The following is a 20,161-nucleotide window of genomic DNA, read 5'->3' as shown; positions in this document are numbered from 1 at the left end:
TTGATTCAAAGGCCGAATGCCGAGAAACGGATATTCTGAACTAAATAAATATGAAGGAAATAAATATAGTTTAACGATTATAGACGTGTATAAAATGAGCTGAAGTATTTCCAACACATACAGTAGACGCTATGACAGTAGCTAAAGTGTTTACAGCTAAATGAACTGTAAAATAAGGTAATGTGTGTAAAGGATGATAATAATAATAATGATGATAATAAGCTTTATGTAAGAATTGCAGGTCAAAGTACTTGCACTGCAAAGACATAAAACATTAGACAGAATAAGAACATTTACGGTACAATAATCAGTGTTGATGTAAATAAGTGTGAAAGACTAATGGTATAAAAGAACATTGGAAATCATGCCAAGTTTCCCTATCTGTGCCGGGAAAACTATCAGAGCCATATTTAGAAATATACCACCATTTGGAAAGGAAGAAGAGGGAGAGAAAAATATATCCTGGTGACACATAAATATGTCACCACTCCTGTGAGAGACACTGACTCCATAAAGCAGAAACTGGACCTCTTCGTGGTGAAGTCTGACTACACAGGGAGGTGGTACCCATAGGGGCGCTTGTCTCACCATCAGTGAAGATTCAACAACCCGAAGTTTTAGAAGGGGACTGTGACATGGGGGTCAGAGTCATCACAGGAGGGTGAGTATAGCCCTGTACAACTGAGACTGCACAACCACATCAAATTTGATTTCTGTGACGTAATAACCTGTCCCTCTTCCCTAACAATATGCAGAACAGATCAGGTGGGCAGAGGAACACAGCTGCCACGGAGAGGAGTGACATGTAAGAAAATAAATGATTGTGATCCATTATTCCTCACCATCATTTCATCGCATCCCAGAGATTAGAGACTGTTTGTTTTAGGCAGCAGAGGTTTTAGGAGCAGGTCCACAAGGACACTTTAGGATAAAGGTAGAAAACAAGAAGACTGCAATCTCCAAGCAGTCAGTAGGAAAGGATATAAAGTTACTACAGTAAGAAATAGAATAGCAGGGAGACAGGATATGTGGAGAAGAACATGTGGCTTGACTGCAAACTGTATACCACTAGCTCAGTAAATATAGTGTGTGTATGTTTGTGTGTGTGTGTGTGTGTGTGTGTGTGTGTCTACCAGTCAGGCCCCTCCTTGCTTTAAGCCCAGTCCCAGTACTACTCGGACCAATAACAGAGTAAACCTGTCTGTTAACAATGATGCACAGTAACAGAACCACTCAGCCCAATTTGCAAAAATCTCATTAAGAGATTTCCAACTCACAGAACCAATAGCACAAGACAGAAATATGTGCATTGATGACACTGGTCGAGCGTTTCTATGTTTGGCCCACAACAGGTCAAACTCTTGTGAGCTTGAACTCGGCTGAAGAGAAACACAGCACCTGGGGAGAGCTTCAGCTCCACAGCATACAAGAGATGCAGTAGGAGTCCCCCGGGGAGTGCCAGAGATCAAATTGGAGCAGGTTTTGACTCATTGTTTTTATGATGGGCAACTACTAATAAGAATGTGGACTAATTACATTCATTGCATCTAACAGAGGTTTATTAATTATTACAAGGGATGCCGTTAAGGGACAAGCTGAACAACAAGCAGCTTCCAGCTTATTGACATGATAGAATGTCTTCAGACGTGCTCCTAGCAGAGAAAGGAGGTGTGTGTGTGCCATGTTGGATCATCCTGTTGCACAATTATATCAAATAATACTGTTTCAGAGAGATCAGTTACCAGAGCCTTACAAAGATTGACAACATTATATAAAGAATTAGCAGAGAATTCAGGGGTAGAGAATTAGTCTGGTGATGCTATGGAAAGACGGTCCGGGAGATGGAGAGTTCTCATGTCACTGGTATCTTCAGCATTAATAGCTATATCAATATTAATTTGTACATTATCTCCACCGATTTATATTTTGTAAATATTTATGCATTTTTTATATTCATGTACCAGCTAACCCAGAGCAAATTCTTTGTAGGTGAAAACCTACATGACAAGAAAGATTATTCTGATTCTGAATACTTACTGTATGTGGATGTGGTTATATACCATGAATTAGAAGCCGCATGACGAGATTGATTGATTCCACAATCACAAAACAAATGTACACGAGTATCAGCCCCTCTCCATAGATTTATGCAATTTGATAGAACTAGCCTGATTACAGAACGGAATTGCATTAGACATGGTGCTAGCTGAAAAAGGGGGTGTCTGCAAATTGTTTGGCTCTGTGTTGTACTTTCATCCCAAATAACACAGCCCCTGATGGATCCTTTACCAGAGCTTTGAAAGGACTTGACAGACTCAGCAAAGAGCTAGCATCAAACAGGGGGTACTCATAGACTATGATATAGAGCAGGAACACGACAGCCAGGAAGATGATTTCGTGTGAATAACGCTACAAAGTGTTCTTTGCTGCCATACCGAAGCCACTGACTTTATTGTAGTTACAGTCTCTCAGTCGTATACAGATATTACAATCTTATACAGACATTAAAAGTTTACTAATATTTACTGTCTTTTACTGGAAGTGTTTTTTATTATACTGAAGCTAATTGTCTTTATGCTGGAATAACAAATGAAGTTCTTTGGTTTTATACAGAAGGTATTTTTATGACTGGAATAAAAACAAGTGCACTATGAATGTATTCTTGTATACCATATGATGAATTTGTACACCACTCGGTGCCTTATATTTACTGGAGATTATACACACCATAAATGGTGTGTAAAGGGGGAATTGTCAGGTAAATTAATCCTGATCTTCATTAATCCACACTGGAAAGACTATCACATGTATTTGTCCTACCTCAATCAATATGTATTACGACACTATGAATATGTTTCTGCACTATTATGTATTTTCTGCACAACTATGTATTTTCTGCACAATTATGTATTTTCTGCACAACTATGTATTACAAACATAATAGGGGCACTTCCCCTTTAAGAGTAACAGGTCAACAAACCATCACTTCCGGACTGCTGACGGAGGAGCGTGTAGGCGCCAAACTGGGACCAATGAGGAGAAGGTCAACGCCTACTCCATGTATTAGATGCGAATTTTCAAATGTTTGGACACACCTGGAGCGGAGCCGTGAGACCGCTACGATGGGGCTTTTTGAGCCATGCGGTCTATGGAAACGGCGACGCGAAATGTGTCCTCAGCTGAGAATATTTTCTATGTTTGACTTATCACGTTAAATAAATATATCGATTGAACTAGAGGATTGCTGTTTTGATTCGACATTTAAGCTCCGAGTTCTTCAGCTTTTTCCTACCCTTTAGACCTCAAGGTGTAGCTGCATTCTGTGCTCTCACTAAAGAACAACTGCAATGGTATGCATTATCAGCTGAAGCAGTGCCACATATCACACTGGCATTGGCAGTAGGATCTGAAGCAAGGTCCTTAGGTCCCATGATAAAGAGAGCCATGTCAATCAACTGGCTCCCAACCAATATTGCCGGCGTATGGAGAGCAGAAGATGAGACTATGTGGAAAATCACTCACCACAGTATGGATGTTGGCATCTTGGAAGAACAAGAATTGGAAAGAGACCATGGAAGAGAACACACCAACCATCCTGACACAGAAGAAACACTCAAAGATATCCCATCATATTTGTGGACAACTGGAGACTATGATGTAGGTTTTGTGCCTCATCATGAGGTCTCAGTGACTCTCAAAACAGAACAATCATCATGTTGGTTACCGCAATATAACCTAAAAAGAGAGCAGGTTGAAGGAATAGGAGCAACAATCAATGGACTCCTAGAAGCTGGCGTAATCAGACACTCAAACTCCATCTGGAACACACCCATTTTACCAGTCCCAAAAGCTGGCAACAAAGGCTGGAGAATGGTTCATGATCTAAGAAAAATCAACTCTGTTACAGTGTCACAAAATATACCTGTTCCAGACCCATATGTGGCACTTCAAAATCTCAATCCTGAACACAAATACTTCACAGTCATAGATCTGGCTAATGCTTTCTTTTGTCTACAATTGGACCCTGAAGTACAAGACATATTTTCTTTCACATATAAAGGACAGAAATACACCTACAACAGAATGCCACAAGGCTACAAAGACAGCCCAGGACTGTTCAATCAAGCTCTGAAAAAAGACTTAAGCAGCTTACAACTGCCACCAGGTGTAACTCTGATACAGTACGTTGATGATTTGCTGCTCGCAGGCACTAGTGCTGAATCCTGCCTGGAAGCCACAGCAAATCTCCTTACACTACTTGCAGAAGCAGGATACAAAGTCAAGAAAGAAAAAACTCAAGTTGCAAGAAGATCAGTCACTTTCTTGGGAAGACTCATTTCTGCAAACAGCCTGACTCTAACCAATGCACAAAGGACCTCAATCCTATCACATGGAAAACCAAAGACAGTACAACACATGTTGGCATTTCTTGGATTGACGGGTTACAGTAGGACTCATGTACCAGATTATGGAAATCTGACTCAACCACTCAGAGACATGCTCTCAGAAACAGGAAACAGAAACCTCACTGCTGAGCTCATCTGGACTACAGAAGGTTAAGAAGCTTTCACTAAGACTAAACAAGCCTTGGGACAAGCTGCACATCTATGCTCCCCAGACTACAATGATGATTTTCATTTGGATGTTTCTGAAACAGGAGGGATGGTAAATGGAGTCCTGTTTCAGAAAAAAGGGGGAGAAAGACATGTACTGATGTACCACAGCTCAAAATTGGACAATGTTGAACAAGGACAAACAGGTTGTACAAGACACCTGGCTGCTCTAGCAAAGACAATTCAAAAGACTGCACACGTGGTGATGTGCCACCCTCTCAAAGTAAACACTACACATGGTGTAGTGGCGTTTCTAAACTCACAAGCGTTCACTTTTTCTCCAGTTAGAAAAGTAAAGATAGAAGAAACACTAACTAAGCCCCACATCACATATGTGGCAGGGACAATCAACATGGCAACAGGACTGAATTCAGAAAACCATGACCCACATGACTGTGCATTTGTCTCACAACAAGATCTTAAAATTAGATCAGATTTGGAAACCGAACCATTGAATAATCCAGATAAAATTCTATACAGTGATGGCTGCTGCTACAAAGGAGATGAAGGAAATGTAGCTTCCTATGCTGTAGTGCAACAAAGTGGAGAAAACACACAAACTTTGGAAGCACACATCATTCCACAGCCAGCCTCTGCACAACTTGCAGAAATAGTCGCGTTAACACAAGCATTGAAACACGGAGAAGGCCAGAGAATAAATGTATACACAGACTCTGCTTATGCATATGGCGCTGTCCATATTGACGGCCCCCAGTGGATGAGAAGAGGTTTCCTGACTTCATCCAAAAATCCTGTCAAACATGCTGAAGCATTAAGAGCCCTACTGAAAGCGGCACTGCTGCCATCACATGTTGCTATAATGAAATGCAAAGGTCATCAGAAAACTGATACAGCAGTGGCAAAAGGAAATGATGCAGCAGACAAGGCAGCTAAAGTAGCAGGCGGCTACACTCAGCAAATGATTTGTTTGAACAGTGAAAATCAAGAGTAACTCACTTTGGAGAGCATCAAAGAAATGCAAGCACAAGCAGGAGTCTATGAGCATAATCAATGGGCTCATAAGGGAGCCACCAAGACTGAAGGAATCTGGAGAGCTCATGATGGCAGACTCGTGGCACCAGCTAAACTATGTCACCTGTTGATCAAACAAGCCCATGGCCCCACGCATGTTGGAAAACTAAGAACAACAAGGGACATAGAGGTAGAATGGTGGCACCCATTTATGAAAGAGATGGTTGAAAACTTTGTAACAGAATGTGATACCTGTTGTAAATTTAACAATAAAAGTGTCCTATGGGTCGTTTTCCAGTGCCAGATGCACCATTCAAAGAGATATGTATTGACTATACAGACATGGGAGCAGAAAATGTGGTAAGAGGGTACAGATATGTTTTGGTAATGGTCGATCGTTTCACTAAGTGGATTGAAGCAATTCCCTGCAAAAAAGAAGATGCCAATTCTGTAATCAAATGGTTAAAAAATGAACTCATACCAAGGTATGGAGTTCCACGTTGTATACGATCAGATAATGGGACACACTTCACGAGCCATAAGCTTGAAGAAGTAGAAAAGTATTTTGGCATAACACACAAATTTGGGTCAGTATATCATCCGGCATCACAGGGTTTGGTAGAACGAGCTAATCAAACACTCAAAAGAAAACTTGCTAAAGCATGTTATGGTAACAAGTTAAAGTGGGTAGATGCCCTACCTTTGGCACTCATGTCAATGAGATCCTCACAAAGCAGTCAAACACATTTGTCTCCACATGAACTGTTAACCGGTAGACCAATGCCTGGCCCTCCACGCGAAGGAGGGCATGGTCCTGTATTAGATCTATGGCAGATTGAGGCAGATGAATATGTCAAGGCTTTGGCTAAAATTATCGAAGTTTTGTCTACACAGGTGGAAGCAGCAGCAGAAAAACCTGACGAACCACCAGAGACTCCTGTTGGACCAGGTGATTGGGTAAGGGTCAAGGTCCACAAAAGAAAGTGGTCTGAACCTAGGTGGACTGGACCGTGGTAGGTGACAGAACGTACTTCACACGCGCTCCGGGTAAAAGGTAAAACAGGAGCTAATTGGCACCACCTCACACATTGTGTACCTGCACTGGCGCCTTCTCGCTCTTTAGCAGAAGTTAGTCAAGATTTGAACCTGCTGGAACAAAACAGTACTGACTAATTGATTTGTGAATCTAGAATCAGCACCAGAGGATAAATTGTCCTTTTATTTTAATTGCTCCACAATTTACATAGACTCCATAGGAGTACCACGTGGTGTCCCTGACGAATTCAAAGCTAGAAATGAAATTGCAGTGGGTTTTGAGTCCATTTTCGTTCGAGTGACTGCCAACAAAAATGTAGCTTGGATTAATTACCTTTATTACAACCAGCAGAGATTAGCAAACAACACCGTAGATGCTTTCACTGGAGTTTCTCAGTAGTGACGACTTTATGAGTTTCTTTAACGATAAAATTATAATTATTAGAGACAAAATTAATCTCCTCCTGACCTCAATTGGTAATGACTTAACTTCAACTGTTGGAATTTTAAAAACATCTGTAACTCCTGAAATATATCTAGACTGTTTTACTCCAATCAACCTTAACCAACTAACTTCAACAATCTCATCGTCTAAACCATCAACCTGTCTTTTAGACCCGATTCCAACTAAACTGTTTAAAAAAGTTTTACCCTTAATTAACACTTCGTTATTAAATATGATCAACCTGTCTCTATTATCTGGCTACGTACCAAAATCCTTTAAAGTAGCTGTAATAAAACCACTTCTTAAAAAGCCTGGTCTTGATCCAGAGGTTTTAGCCAACTATAGGCCGATATCTAACCTTCCCTTTCTCGCTAAAATCCTTGAGAAAGCAGTCGCAAAACAGTTGTGTGACTTTTTACATAATAATAGTTTATTTGAGGTTTTTCAATCTGGATTTAGAGTTCATCATAGCACAGAGACGGCACTGGTGAAAGTTACCAATGACCTTCTATTGGCTTCAGACAAAGGACTCGTCTCTGTTCTTGTCTTGTTAGACCTCAGTGCTGCTTTCGACACTGTTGATCATGACATTCTACTACAGAGACTGGAACATTGTGTTGGCATAAAAGGAACCGCACTAAGCTGGTTCAAGTCCTATTTATCTGAGCGATCTCAATTTGTACTTGTTAACGATAAATCCTCCATGACAGCCAAAGTCAGTCTTGGAGTTCCGCAGGGTTCTGTACTTGGACCGATTCTATTCACCTTATATATGCTTCCTTTGGGCAATATTATAAGGAACCACTCTATAAACTTTCATTGTTATGCGGATGATACCCAATTATATCTATCAATTAAACCAGATGAAACCAATCAATTGGCTAAACTTCAAGCATGCCTTAAGGACATAAAAACTTGGATGTCTAGCAACTTTTTGATGTTAAACACAGACAAAACTGAAGTTATTATACTTGGCCCTAAACGCCTCCGAAACGCATTTTCTAATGACATAGAAGCTCTGGATGGCATTAACTTGGCCTCCAGCACCACTGTAAGGAATCTTGGCGTCATCTTTGATCAAGATCTGTCGTTTAACTCCCACATAAAACAAATCTCAAGGACTGCCTTCTTTCATCTACGTAACATTGCAAAAATAAGACACATCCTGTCTCAAAATGATGCAGAAAAACTAGTCCATGCATTTGTTACTTCAAGGCTGGATTACTGCAACTCATTGTTATCAGGTTGTCCAAAAAAGTCGGTTAAGACTCTTCAGTTGATCCAAAATGCAGCGGCACGTGTATTGACTAGAACAAGGAAATGGGATCATATTACTCCTGTATTAGCTGCTCTGCACTGGCTCCCGGTAAAATACAGAATAGAATTCAAAATCCTTCTCCTGACTTACAAATCAATTAAAGGTCAGGCTCCAGCATATCTTAAAGATCTCATAGTACCTTATAAACCAACTAGAGCATTACGCTCCCAGACTGCAGGGTTACTTGTGGTTCCTAGAGTCTCTAAGAGTACAATGGGAGCCAGAGCCTTCAGCTATCAAGCTCCTCTCCAGTGGAACCAGCTTCCAGTTTGTGTTCGGGAGGCAGACACACTCTCCACATTTAAGAGTAGGCTAAAGACTTTCCTTTTTGATAAAGCTTATAGTTAGGGCTGGCTCAGGTTTGCCCTGGATCAGCCCCTAGTTATGCTGCTATAGGCTTAGACTGCCGGGGGACACCTCCCTGCTCTCTTCCTTCTCTCCCTCTCTCTTCTTCTCCCTCTCTTCTTCTCCCTCTCTATCTGTATACATTTATGTAAATGTATGTTACTAACTCACCATCCGGGGTATCATCCCCGGAGTGTCTGTCTCTCATGTGGCAGGTTGCCACTGATAAAGTTTACGTCAGGATCATGAATCGTGACAGCGCCTGCTGACCTGGTCCTGCTGGACACCGGGAAGCCTTATTGACATTTTCCTGGATTGATCCAAACTTTCTATTTCTTTTTTTTTTTCCAACACAACATAATTTCTGTCAAATGTTGTATTTGTACTATGTTGTTTATCCTGTACACACGACATCTATTGCACGTCTGTCCGTCCTGGGAGAGGGATCCCTCCTCAGTTGCTCTCCCTGAGGTTTCTTCCATTTTTTCCCCTTTAATTTTGGGGTTTCTTTTAGGAAGTTTTTCCTTGTGCGATGCGAGGGTCTAAGGACAGAGGATGTTGTAACCTGTACAGTCTGTAAAGCACACTGAGACAAATGTATAATTTGTGATATTGGGCTATACAAATAAATTTGATTTGATTTGATTTGATTTGAGTGCATGAGCAATTAGGGCAGACTAGCCTGATGACATATCAGAACAGAATTGCATTAGACATGTTGTTGGCTGAAACAGGGGGTGTCTGCAAATTGTTTGGATCTATGTGTTGTACTTTCATCCCAAATAACACAGCCCCTGATGGATCCATTACCAAAGTCTTGGAAGGACTCAGCGCACTCAGCAAAGAGCTAGCCTCAAACAGTGGGGTAGAGAATTACTTCACAAGCTCCATGGAGCGTTGGTTTGGTCAGTATAAGATGATGGTGTTGAGCATTCTGTTGATCGTACTGATAATGATAGGTATACTAATCCTGTGTGGATGTTGCTGCATCCCATGCATCCGCACCCTAACCACTAAGCTGATCACCACCGCCCTGACCAAAGAGAGAGCTGAAGCAGGTCAGTTTTTGATGCACGGAGAAGGCGAGTTCCTCTTAGAGGAGGAAAGACAAAGCCTGCAGGTAGATGTTTTCGTGTGAATAAATTCCACTAAATGATCACTCCTGCCATGCCTCAGCTACTGATTTTACTGTAGTTAGTCTCACACTGTAGGTACAGTCTAATACAGCTACCTCAGTCTTACATAGACATTGCAAGTTACCTATATTTACAGTCTTTTACTGATGTTCCAGGTATACTGAGATTTACTGTTTTTCTACTGTTTTTTTTTATTGATGTTATCTGTGTGCTGAAATTTACAGTCTTATACCAAAAGTGTTTTTATAAAAAATGAAGCTAAAAGGGATTTTTATACTGGAATAAAAGGTGAAGCTAAAAGAGATTTTTATACTAGAATACACAGCTGTTACTAAAGGTATTCTTTATTAAAGACAAGGCTGCTACTAAAGGTATTTTTTATCAAAGACAAAGTCACATTACCGAAGGTATTTTTATACTTATTTTTATAAGTCATTGTTCTCTAAATTCAGGTACGTTATTTGATTGAGGTATTCCCTATTTTATAGTCATTGTTGTCTAATTCTGGTACGTTTTTGATTGAAATAAAAACCAAACAACTAAGAATGTATTATTTCATACCATATGCTGTATTCTTGCACCAATTGGTGCTTTATATTTACTGAATGATATACACACCATAAATGGTGTGTACGGAGGGAATTTGAGAAGTAAGTAAACTCCTGATTGTATTGTGTCACATTTAATGATTATCACATGTACTCGTACACCTCAATCAAAATGTATTATTGCACAACAAGTATTTCTGCACAAATGTATAATGAGCACTATATTAGTTATGAATGAAGCACTGTAGGTTCTCTTCAAAGAGTTTCAGGTCCACCTCCATCTCGCCACCTACAAGACGGCCCACCAAGGGGCATAACCGCGCCAACATGGACCAATGAGGGACGACGACACCCTTCTGTAGAGAATATAGCAAAATGTTTATGATGTTTTTGTAACACTTTTCACTTGTACCAACAGACAGCTAACTGGCTCTTTATTGATTCGGACTGTGGACTTGGTGTGTGAAAGTGTCCTCGGCTGAGGGTATTTTTTGACATTGCTGTCATCATCACTTTAAATAAATAAGTATCTTGATCAACTAGAAGTTTACTGGATTCAATTGAAAGACTATCTCAGCGCCCTTTGGGCCTAAAAACCCAACAATAGTTTGTACATTCCCAAGTATGTGAGGTCACCAAACTCTGTAGTAATAAACAAAGGTCACAGGAAAGTGATGGAGATTCCAATGAAGGATAGTTTGTACATTCCCAACCAGTCCTGAGAGGAGGTCTGATCAGCCAGAATAAGTGTGTTTACCATGTGTGAGCACGGCCTTTAAATCAAAAGGAAACAACACCAACAACCTCTATTTGGTGGGTAAGTGTAACACTGCAAAACAAACCAAACTGTCTTATCGTACTAAAACAGTTTATTGCAAGCGTTGTGATAGTACTCACATTGTACTGTCAATGTATCTATATATCAGTATAAAAGGTCCTGTAATCTTTATCTCATAAACACAGTAGAAATCATGGAACTTTAGGTGGATAAAGCATCCATTTAATCTGTACAAACAGTTACTACTGTTGCACACAATGCCTGTGTCTATATACTCATGTCCTTCGGACTCGTTTGGCATTGCTTTGTGTTTTCTCTACCTCTCAGTGAGGCTCTGCAGAGAGGGTTTGGCTTTCAGAGCCTGTTTTTTGTTCAGGGACTGTGGTGGTCTGCTGGGAGGTCCAGAGTCCAGATCATCAGCATGGGCTGCAGGGCTACATCCTGTTGCAGAGATCTTGTTGCTTGGGGAGCTTCCTCCTCGGCTTGGATCACAAGGTTTCTTTTTCTGTACAGGGGAGCCTATTGCTAGTGGAATGTTCCCATTAGAGTTGCTCAATGAGGTGGGGTTCAGTCTACAATCGTATGTCTGTAACAAAAACAAAAAGAGGAGAGTCTGAGATCCCAGGATACACTTTACAACCGGATGCTGAACAGGATATTTTTAGTTGACCAAAATCTTACAACAATTTTCAGCAAGTGAAAACACAATGTGAAAGGGCGAGGTAGCCACGCCCTAATGCACATCCTGCTTTGTCGTCTATTTTATTGACAAAGTTGGAACCCAAACACCCAATATCACAGATGACCAATTTGCCTCAAATAGCTTTACAATCTGTAAAGTGTAAAACACCCTCAACTAAGGGTCTACAGCGACGCTGGCAGCTCTAGGAGACCATGGTGCTTTGAGCTTAATGCTAATGTTTGCATGTTAACTATCTTATGCTAACAGGTACAATGCTAACCTTGCATTTACTAATTAGCACTAAACACAAAGAACAGCTGAGGCTGAGGGGACTGTCTTTAGTTTGTAGGGTTTTTAGACCAAAGTATTTGACCATTGGAAATGTTTTAGATGATGATGTTGTGAGAGGAAAATGTATAACAATTCATCCTGAGGGGGACATACATATCTGTACCCCATTTCATATCTGTACTTTGACTAATAGCTGTTAAGAGAATTAACACAAAACCACAAATGTGAACCTCATGGTGGAGCTACAGGAAAAGTCCGGGGGTCACCGAAGTCATTAGGATTCATTCTGTGGGAACATTAAAAGTTTTTGTGCCAATCCATCAAAAAGGTGTTTAAAAGTTTCACAGAATAAATGATAACTTGGACTGAGGGTCTGATGGTGGCACTGAAGGAAAGTCAGTAGACTTTCTGCACAAAAAGCAATAGATATCCATGCAACAGTGTCGACCCGCATAACCTCTGACTTGACTTATAATATTCTGTTCTGATTAACCACTGCTGGAGAGCAATGTCATGAAACAGACGTGTCTTAGTGTCCACCTCTGTAACTTTCCTGCAGTCACTAGCTAACCAACAAGTGTTACCGTCTACATTGCTGCTTCTTTTATGGATTTCTTCTGGCATGATAATTGAACATTATTGCAAACAGTGGTTCTGGAGAAAAATCTGTCACAAATGCTAAGTGAATCTCCAGTAGTGGTTTTAAACATACATGATGAAGTGTTTTGGAGAAAAATGGCGATTCCCACCTTCTGAGAGGAGTCATGTCCTTTATTCCTCTGTGTATCTCCTGATGTTGGACTGCTCTCCTCACTTATACCTAGAAAGAGAGTCAAATGAGGTCACATCAAAGTGAGGGGTATGTAGACAAAAAACATTGGGATTTTAGTGTCGCAGTTTGATATGTAACAAGTGAAATTCCTTCGAACATCTAAACACACATTAACCCATAAGAACCTGAACCCATTTCCATTTCTAAAATTAAGGGGAACATAACACAGACTAAATAGACCGCATAGAACATATTTCTGACATTGTTTTCAAAATACCCCACCCCCCCTCCCCTAGTGTCAGAGATCTGAAAAGTTACATATATGTCACATTGGGCGTTAATGGTAACGTTATTCTTCATTTGAAAATATATCAGCCTAAGAGTTTCTTTATGTTTGTTAACAAAGATTAGTCTTTTTACTTGCATTTTCACAAAATTGTAACTTTACTTCTTAGGTATAACAAAAAAATTTTTTTTTCAGGTTTGTTTACAACACAAAAATTTGCAAACAGAAAAAAACAAGTAAGACTGCTTCATATTGGAGGTCTTTTTTAACAACTTACTGTGCCTTTAGAAAACTGAGCAAAAGACTTACGTAGTAAACCTGATAAAAACACTTTTTTCCTTAAAGTGTAGAAACAAAAACATATTGTACATGTATTATCAGAACCATGTTTGAACCATTGTTTCCAGCATGTGTGGCAGTTTAGCACAGGCCAAATGGAAACATTTGAAGCAATTTCTTTCGCATTTCTGAAAGAGTTTGGTGGTTGCATTGAGTGATGGGCGGCCCCTTTGTGAATGCAGAAGAATAAGGCTAGTTGCGATCTCTGCCTGGAAGCTCCTTTGTTTCAGTGTCTTGTGGTTACTAAGTAGTTTACGATCACAGCGGTAGATCAGCCATGCGTTAACAAGGCCCAGCATTATGGTTTGCCAGAACAGGTAGAGCTACCACCTCTGTGACCTCATATGGTACTTGTGCCTTGCGACGCATGCATCTAGGAGGTCTATCCCCCCCATGAATGTGTTGTACTCTTTGACAATGTGTGGCCTGTGGACTTCCACAAATGCTTTGTCTGACTTGCTCCAGCGTCGAGCTTTGTCTTGAGGTTCAACTGCACAGCAGGATGAGATCAGGGTAACAGATCTGTTGTCATACCACTTGACAATGGCCATGCGTTCCTCTTTCACCACCCTGGCATCAACAGATCCTCTGCCTCTCTTGGCAAGACTTTTCTCATCTTCCAGCTGACAACCAGCTAAGCGATTGTTGCGGAGTGTTCCTACAAAGTAGATCTGTCGCTGAGAAGCTCAAGCACCAGTGGTGCTGAAGAAAAGAAGTTGTCTGCAAACACTTTGTAGTTTTGGTTTGATGGTAGTTTCACACAGCTTGACCACAACGTCACTTCCCATGCCAAGTGAGGTTTTTTTTCCCAGTGGCACCTTCATAGACCACAAAATCACAGAGGATTCCAGAGGAAGTGCAGCGACCGCAAATTTTTAATTCCCAAGTGTGGGGCTTGCCCTTGACATACTGCCTTATTGGGCTGCGAGTGCCTCTGAAAGACACCATTTGCTCATCAATGGAGTTGTGCTCCTCTGGGGTGATCTCTAGGCATTGTTTGCGAAACATATCAAGTCATGGATGGAATTTCCAGCACTTGTCATTTTCTTGCCTGTTTGACAAATCAGTGTTATCAATGAACTGTAGAGATGCCAGCAGGGTCTGAAAACAGTTGTGTGACATGTTGTCAGCCACTATGGCACACCTTGTATCATACAGTGTGCATCCTGAACACTGTATTGCTTCTTCTTATGCATACTACAGAAAATAAATTAAATGACATTGAAATATGACCATTATAGTGTAGAAAATCTTCTTTGTCTGTTTTAATATTTTTTGAATTGAACAATATAAAATGTATTAACTAAATATCTTTTAATCAGCTAAATTAACTGAGCAGATCATAATCATATTTCTTATTGTGACTAATGTGTCACATTAGATTTTCTGAGAAATTTTAAGGTTAAAGTCCCGATGTGACATTTATGTCACAGCGATATTTATCTTATTTGTTTCATATGAATTTGATCAAGAAATGTTTTCATAACAGGTTGAATGTAATAAAGGACATGTTATGTAAGCATTCTAATTCTTAAATGGCTTGAATCTTACCTTTAGCAACAAAAAACAAGCTTTTTAATTTTAGCTAGTTCTGTCACATTGTCACATGTTGTCATGGCACATGGCCATCTTGGAAATGTTGTTATGGCAACAGAAAATCACATGACCTGGCCCATGACCCACCAGGATGTTCAGTATGTGTCACTTAGGGACTTCATGAGTTAAAAATCAAGGGTAAAGCTGTATAGGAAACTTTGCAGAATATTTAAAGGTTGTGTGACTTCTGTGTCACTGTGGGTTCTTATGGGTTAAAAAGAATCTTCTAAATATTTGTCTGTACCGACGGAGTAGCGGCCTAGCTGGATGCTGAGCCAGATGTTGCGTCGTTGAGTCCAGCCCCCTGGAGCCTCCACCTCATACAGAGTGTCCACATGTTCCTCGTGCTGCTGCAGGAAGCTCCTGCACACTGGAGGACAGAACTACTTGATTGTTAGTGTGTCGTGACCGTTAGGTATTTGAATCTGCTGTGAAACATTAAATATATCATGACTGAGTGCATGTGGCTTTGAACATTTACTACATGTGTTAGTTATTCCCATATGGCATGAATGCTCTGAATTTACAAGAAAGATTACAGGAAATATGCAAAGTTCTGCCAAATATGACAAAAGTCTCATCTCGATAAGAAAAAAAAGAAAGGAAGGAAGAGGACTAGAATGTAAATAAACGAATGAATAGGCTTTGTTGGGGCTATGAAAGAGAACTTTAGCTGACCTGCCACCATGCTCGGTGACAATGGAGAGCTGACTCCCAGAAACTTCTCTGTGGAGAACGAGGAGCAGAAATCTTTCAGCATCTGAAGACCAAAGCCTCTCCTCCTCCAGCTCCTCCTCACCAGCACTGTGTCCAGAGTAGGCAGCAGGTAGCAGCGACTGCTCCAGCCGTCACACCGACTGCCTGACATACGAGCAGCAGAAGAGTTACCCTTTTTAAGAATACAAATCATCATATATCGGACATGACAAGGTAACATGCACAAACAGGATCCTTTAAAGTTATGATCCTTCAAATGTTCATGAACTCAAAACTTCTAAAACACGGATAAACATAATAATAATATAGAAGTTCATTTCATACAGGTATTTGTCATCTGTCAATGTTAATCATTTTCTATGCTGCTTTAGCAATATACGTTTCTGGTACGTCATGATAATGCATTTATGTATTTGATAGGAAGTCAAAATTGTCGCTTTTTAAGTCAAATTTTGGAAATTTGGATTATTATTATTGGCTTATTATAATAATAATAATAATAATAAAAATATTATTATTATTATCATTATTATTATTATTATTATTATTATTATTATTATTATTATTATTATTATTATGTGCTCCACCCTAGCAACTGCAATAAAGCTAACAGTGTTAGTGAGATGTCAGAAATAATTTTCCTTTATTTTAGACTTCCATATCATTAGGAGCAAAGGTGTATTTTCCGTAATATGTTACATAATTTCAATAAACATATTTTCATCTTGCATACTGATCGCTTTGATACAGTCAAAGTTAATTACATGTTTGTTTCCTGGTTTTCTCATCTGTTTATATATCCCTTGTATTCTGTTAAGGGTCAATTTGACCCATTTCAGGTTTTGAGTTGACCAAAGTTCTGGTTAACTTGTCATTTTCTTCATGACATTTTTTTACTTTTCATCATTTAGGGTGATGAACTGGGGTGTAATATATGAACACTTGGACGTGTGGTGGAACGTCTGTGCAGAGTTTGTATACAAAGATGATGTTGCGGGTCATTTTGACCCAGACACTTTGATGTGGGTAGGTAGCTGTTCAGACCCAAAGAAAACATGTCTCTTTGATGGACTTTATTTTGATTGCATTTGTTTACATAGTGACTGGCTCTGAACAGCCGTTTAGAACCAGGTGTGTGTGGGAATTAGGAGGAGGAGCTTTCTCACGCTTGTCCTTGTCAGTGTTGTAATGTCATCTCTCTGAGACACACAATGAAAAATGAGCTCCAAAAGTAGTAGTAGTAGATAGTTTGTAGATTCCCAACCAGTCCTGAGAGGAGGTCTGATTAGCCAGAAGAAGGAACATCATTTCTTCTGGTTTTAACTGTGGATTGCATAACTTTCTCTTCTTGCAACATCTTGCCTCTCTTTTGTGTAATCTGTAGATTCTCCTGCTGCGACATACAAATGGTTGTGTCCTCTTGTTGCTAGAAATACTATTGTTGACCTTACTTTAAAATCCTGCAATGTGCTGTAATGTAAAATTAAAGTTGATAAGCATATGGTATATCAATTATGACCTTAAAAAGGAACAACTGCCAATGTTAAAACTGTAGCTGGCAAGATTTATAAACATATAAACATAAATGTGTGAGGGAGCAGCAGAAAGGAGCACCCCCCCTCTCCCCCTCTCCTCCTCCATCCTACCTTTGTGTTTGATGGTGTAGAAAGCGACCGCCTGGCTGTCTCTCCACAACAGTTTGCAGTTCTCTGTGCGGGGGTGCAGGGAGAACAACACCTTCTCCTGAGAGGACCTCTCCACTACCTGACTGAGCAGGAACACGATCACTCTCTCCACTATCGACTGCACCTGAGGAAAACACCAGCATTTATGAAGCTCACACACATTGATTAGAACAAACAGCACAGAAAACTGCACAAGAGGCGAGGTTTTAATTATAAACTATATAATTAACAATGTCTTAACAGGTTTAAGCCACGACTGTTGGGTTTTATAGCCTATAATGGCAGCTGCAGATGTAGGAAGTGTTTCCTACATGTTAACCTGTAGTATATGAGATATACACAGACATCTTCTTAAAAAATTAACGCAACAATATGTGATATGTGAAAGCTAACAGACCAGGTTATTTCAATATGTTTTGTCCAAAATAATTGACATTTGTTTGTCCTTAAATTTTAGTTTGCCAAAAACTTCACACCTGAAGCCAGAATCAAACCCAAAACCAACGAGCTGAGCAAAAGGTCAAACATCTGATTGCCACTTCACAGAAGACGTTCTATAATTGGACATCCGTCTCAGGCACAGGTTGCTCGTCGGGATTAGTTTTGATGATTCAAGAAAAACCTTGAATCATCAAAAGTACTTTCAATAATTATAAATGTCTGTGCCCATTTTGCCATATGTGGGTTTCCAGAAGACTACAACTGTTACAACTCAAAGAAATTACATATTTTAGCTTTCACTTCCCTCCTGGGCAGATGCCATCTTTCAGTGGAAGTCTTCTAAAGCTCCCTCTAGCACGCAGTGGCTCAGTGACAATGAGACTATTAGATATTCAGTGAGAGCTGACTTAAATAAGTTGAGTTGGGTTTGATTCTTGCAAAGTTCTTTGATTATATTATTATTGCTATTATTATGTTCTCCTTGTTAAACAGACAGTTTTATTTTTCACGTTCCATAACGCTTAATAAAAAGAAAAACCTTCACACTGCATCATTGTCCTTGTCCCTATTTTCTGATATTCTACAGACTAACTGATCACAAAGACAACGGAACAGTTACCGAAATCAAGCCTCTTCTGGACTTGCTGCACGTTAGCAAGATGTCATCCACACACCACCACTTCTCATGCAGGTATAAAGCCACCACTGGAAGGTAGAGCAGACAGCATTAGTCTCTGTCGTCATGAGTGTCTGCTAAAGGCTGGGGGGGGGTCCAAACCTTGTGTTGGATCATCAGGAGGGTGAAGTGCCAGCAGTGTACAGTCGGATTGGTCATCTTCAAACAGCTGCAACCGCCTTACATTGTTTGTTGTTATCGCTACCTGAGGGGACAGGAAGCCGACTTCATGCATTCATGCATTCATCTACACTTCCTCACTTGACGACCAGTGTAGCAACAAATACTTTGCACTTTTTCCAAAACATACTTTTCTTTGTGTAATATTAAACAAAATGGCTATCGAAGCATTTCAATAGCCAAAAGATTAACCTATATATATCCAGTTAAGTATAGGCAGAATTGTCCGCATTATTCACGTCTGGTGGTATTTATCTGTAAACATTCTTGGTTTTGTTGGAGGTTAATCTTTTGGCTACTGAAATGCTTCGATAGCCATTTTGTTTAATATTACACAAAGTACCATACCATAAATAAAATCACCATCATGGTCGTTATGTAAAGCAGGGTCGTTACAAGTGTTATGGTACCTTTGAAGTGTGCGATAATGGAAACCACTCATTAGTAGGAGGTCTTGACTCCAAAGAAGAGAGGTAGTGTTCAGATGCTGATGTCAGGTCAGTGTCATCCACAGCTGGAAGATCGACCGGGTACATGGCCTCTCACAGGGTATACAGCTGTTTAAGGGAGAAGTTAAAATCCACTTGAGTGTATTAGCAACCGAACATTATACTTTAATTAAAAAAGTTACTATTGGTGATTCAGAAAATGTTTGAGTTTTTGATACGTGACTTCCTTAAGCGACTTTGGAGCATTGCAGCATTACGTTTGACTGGACTGTTCTTTCTATGACTGATATGGGTGATGTTAACGTTACGTGTGTATTTTGAACTGCTAACTTATAAAATGCTAACAAAAACAACATGTAAGGACAACAATAAAGTTACCCGTAAAGCCTCGCAGAGCGATTTCATAACACAAGCTTTAACGTTAGGCTTGATTTGGCAAGGTATACGATGACAATTAACTTACATTAAGACTGAATAAGCAATATAATAGTAGAGTTGACGACGTTGACTGAGGAGAAGCTATCTGCTCCACCTGTAATTTCTCTAAAGTGTCACTTTGAACCCACCTTGACGTCTTTTTTCTCTGACCTACAGCGCCACCCTCTGATGGGAGAGAGAGATTGTGTCACTCTGTCCTTCTGAAAGTTCCACCAAGATGAGCGGAAACACGTGAGGGGACTTCAAAATATAAGCATACGATTTGCTAAACATCAAAATATTCAGACAGTCAGTCAGTTCTTCTTCTTCTTCTTCTTCTTCTTCTTCTTCTTCTTCTTCTTCTTCTTCTTCTTCTTCTTCTTCTTCTTCTTCTTCTTCTTCTTCTTCTTCTGTACTGAGGACAAACTGGAGCTACACTG

At 40.0% G+C, this 20,161-nt stretch overlaps 1 protein-coding gene across 3 annotated transcripts; it reads right to left on the bottom strand.

Annotated features, from left to right (window-relative positions):
• Positions 1–10,990: 10,990 nt before the first annotated feature.
• fam169b (family with sequence similarity 169 member B) lies at positions 10,991–20,008 on the bottom strand. 3 transcript variants are annotated; one of them, XM_029434282.1, is made up of 9 exons: positions 19,871–20,008; positions 19,266–19,412; positions 18,778–18,880; positions 18,619–18,704; positions 17,520–17,682; positions 15,835–16,017; positions 15,401–15,526; positions 12,913–12,983; positions 10,991–11,776 (listed from the first exon to the last, which is right to left on the bottom strand). In XM_029434282.1, the coding sequence occupies exons 2-9, from the start codon at positions 19,389–19,391 to the stop codon at positions 11,507–11,509; spliced, it is 1,128 nt and encodes a 375-aa protein (XP_029290142.1). In that variant the 5' UTR covers positions 19,392–19,412; positions 19,871–20,008; the 3' UTR covers positions 10,991–11,506. The 3 variants fall into 3 exon arrangements, with proteins under 3 accessions (XP_029290142.1, XP_029290143.1, XP_029290144.1); XM_029434283.1 differs by lacking the exon at positions 19,871–20,008 and adding an exon at positions 19,768–19,868; XM_029434284.1 differs by lacking the exon at positions 19,871–20,008 and adding an exon at positions 19,683–19,807.
• Between the last annotated feature and the right edge of the window lie 153 nt (positions 20,009–20,161).

This window comes from Cottoperca gobio, chromosome 6 (genome assembly GCF_900634415.1).
Source record: "Cottoperca gobio chromosome 6, fCotGob3.1, whole genome shotgun sequence".
NCBI lineage: Eukaryota > Metazoa > Chordata > Actinopteri > Perciformes > Bovichtidae > Cottoperca > Cottoperca gobio.
This window is presented reverse-complemented; position numbering and strand designations above follow the sequence as displayed.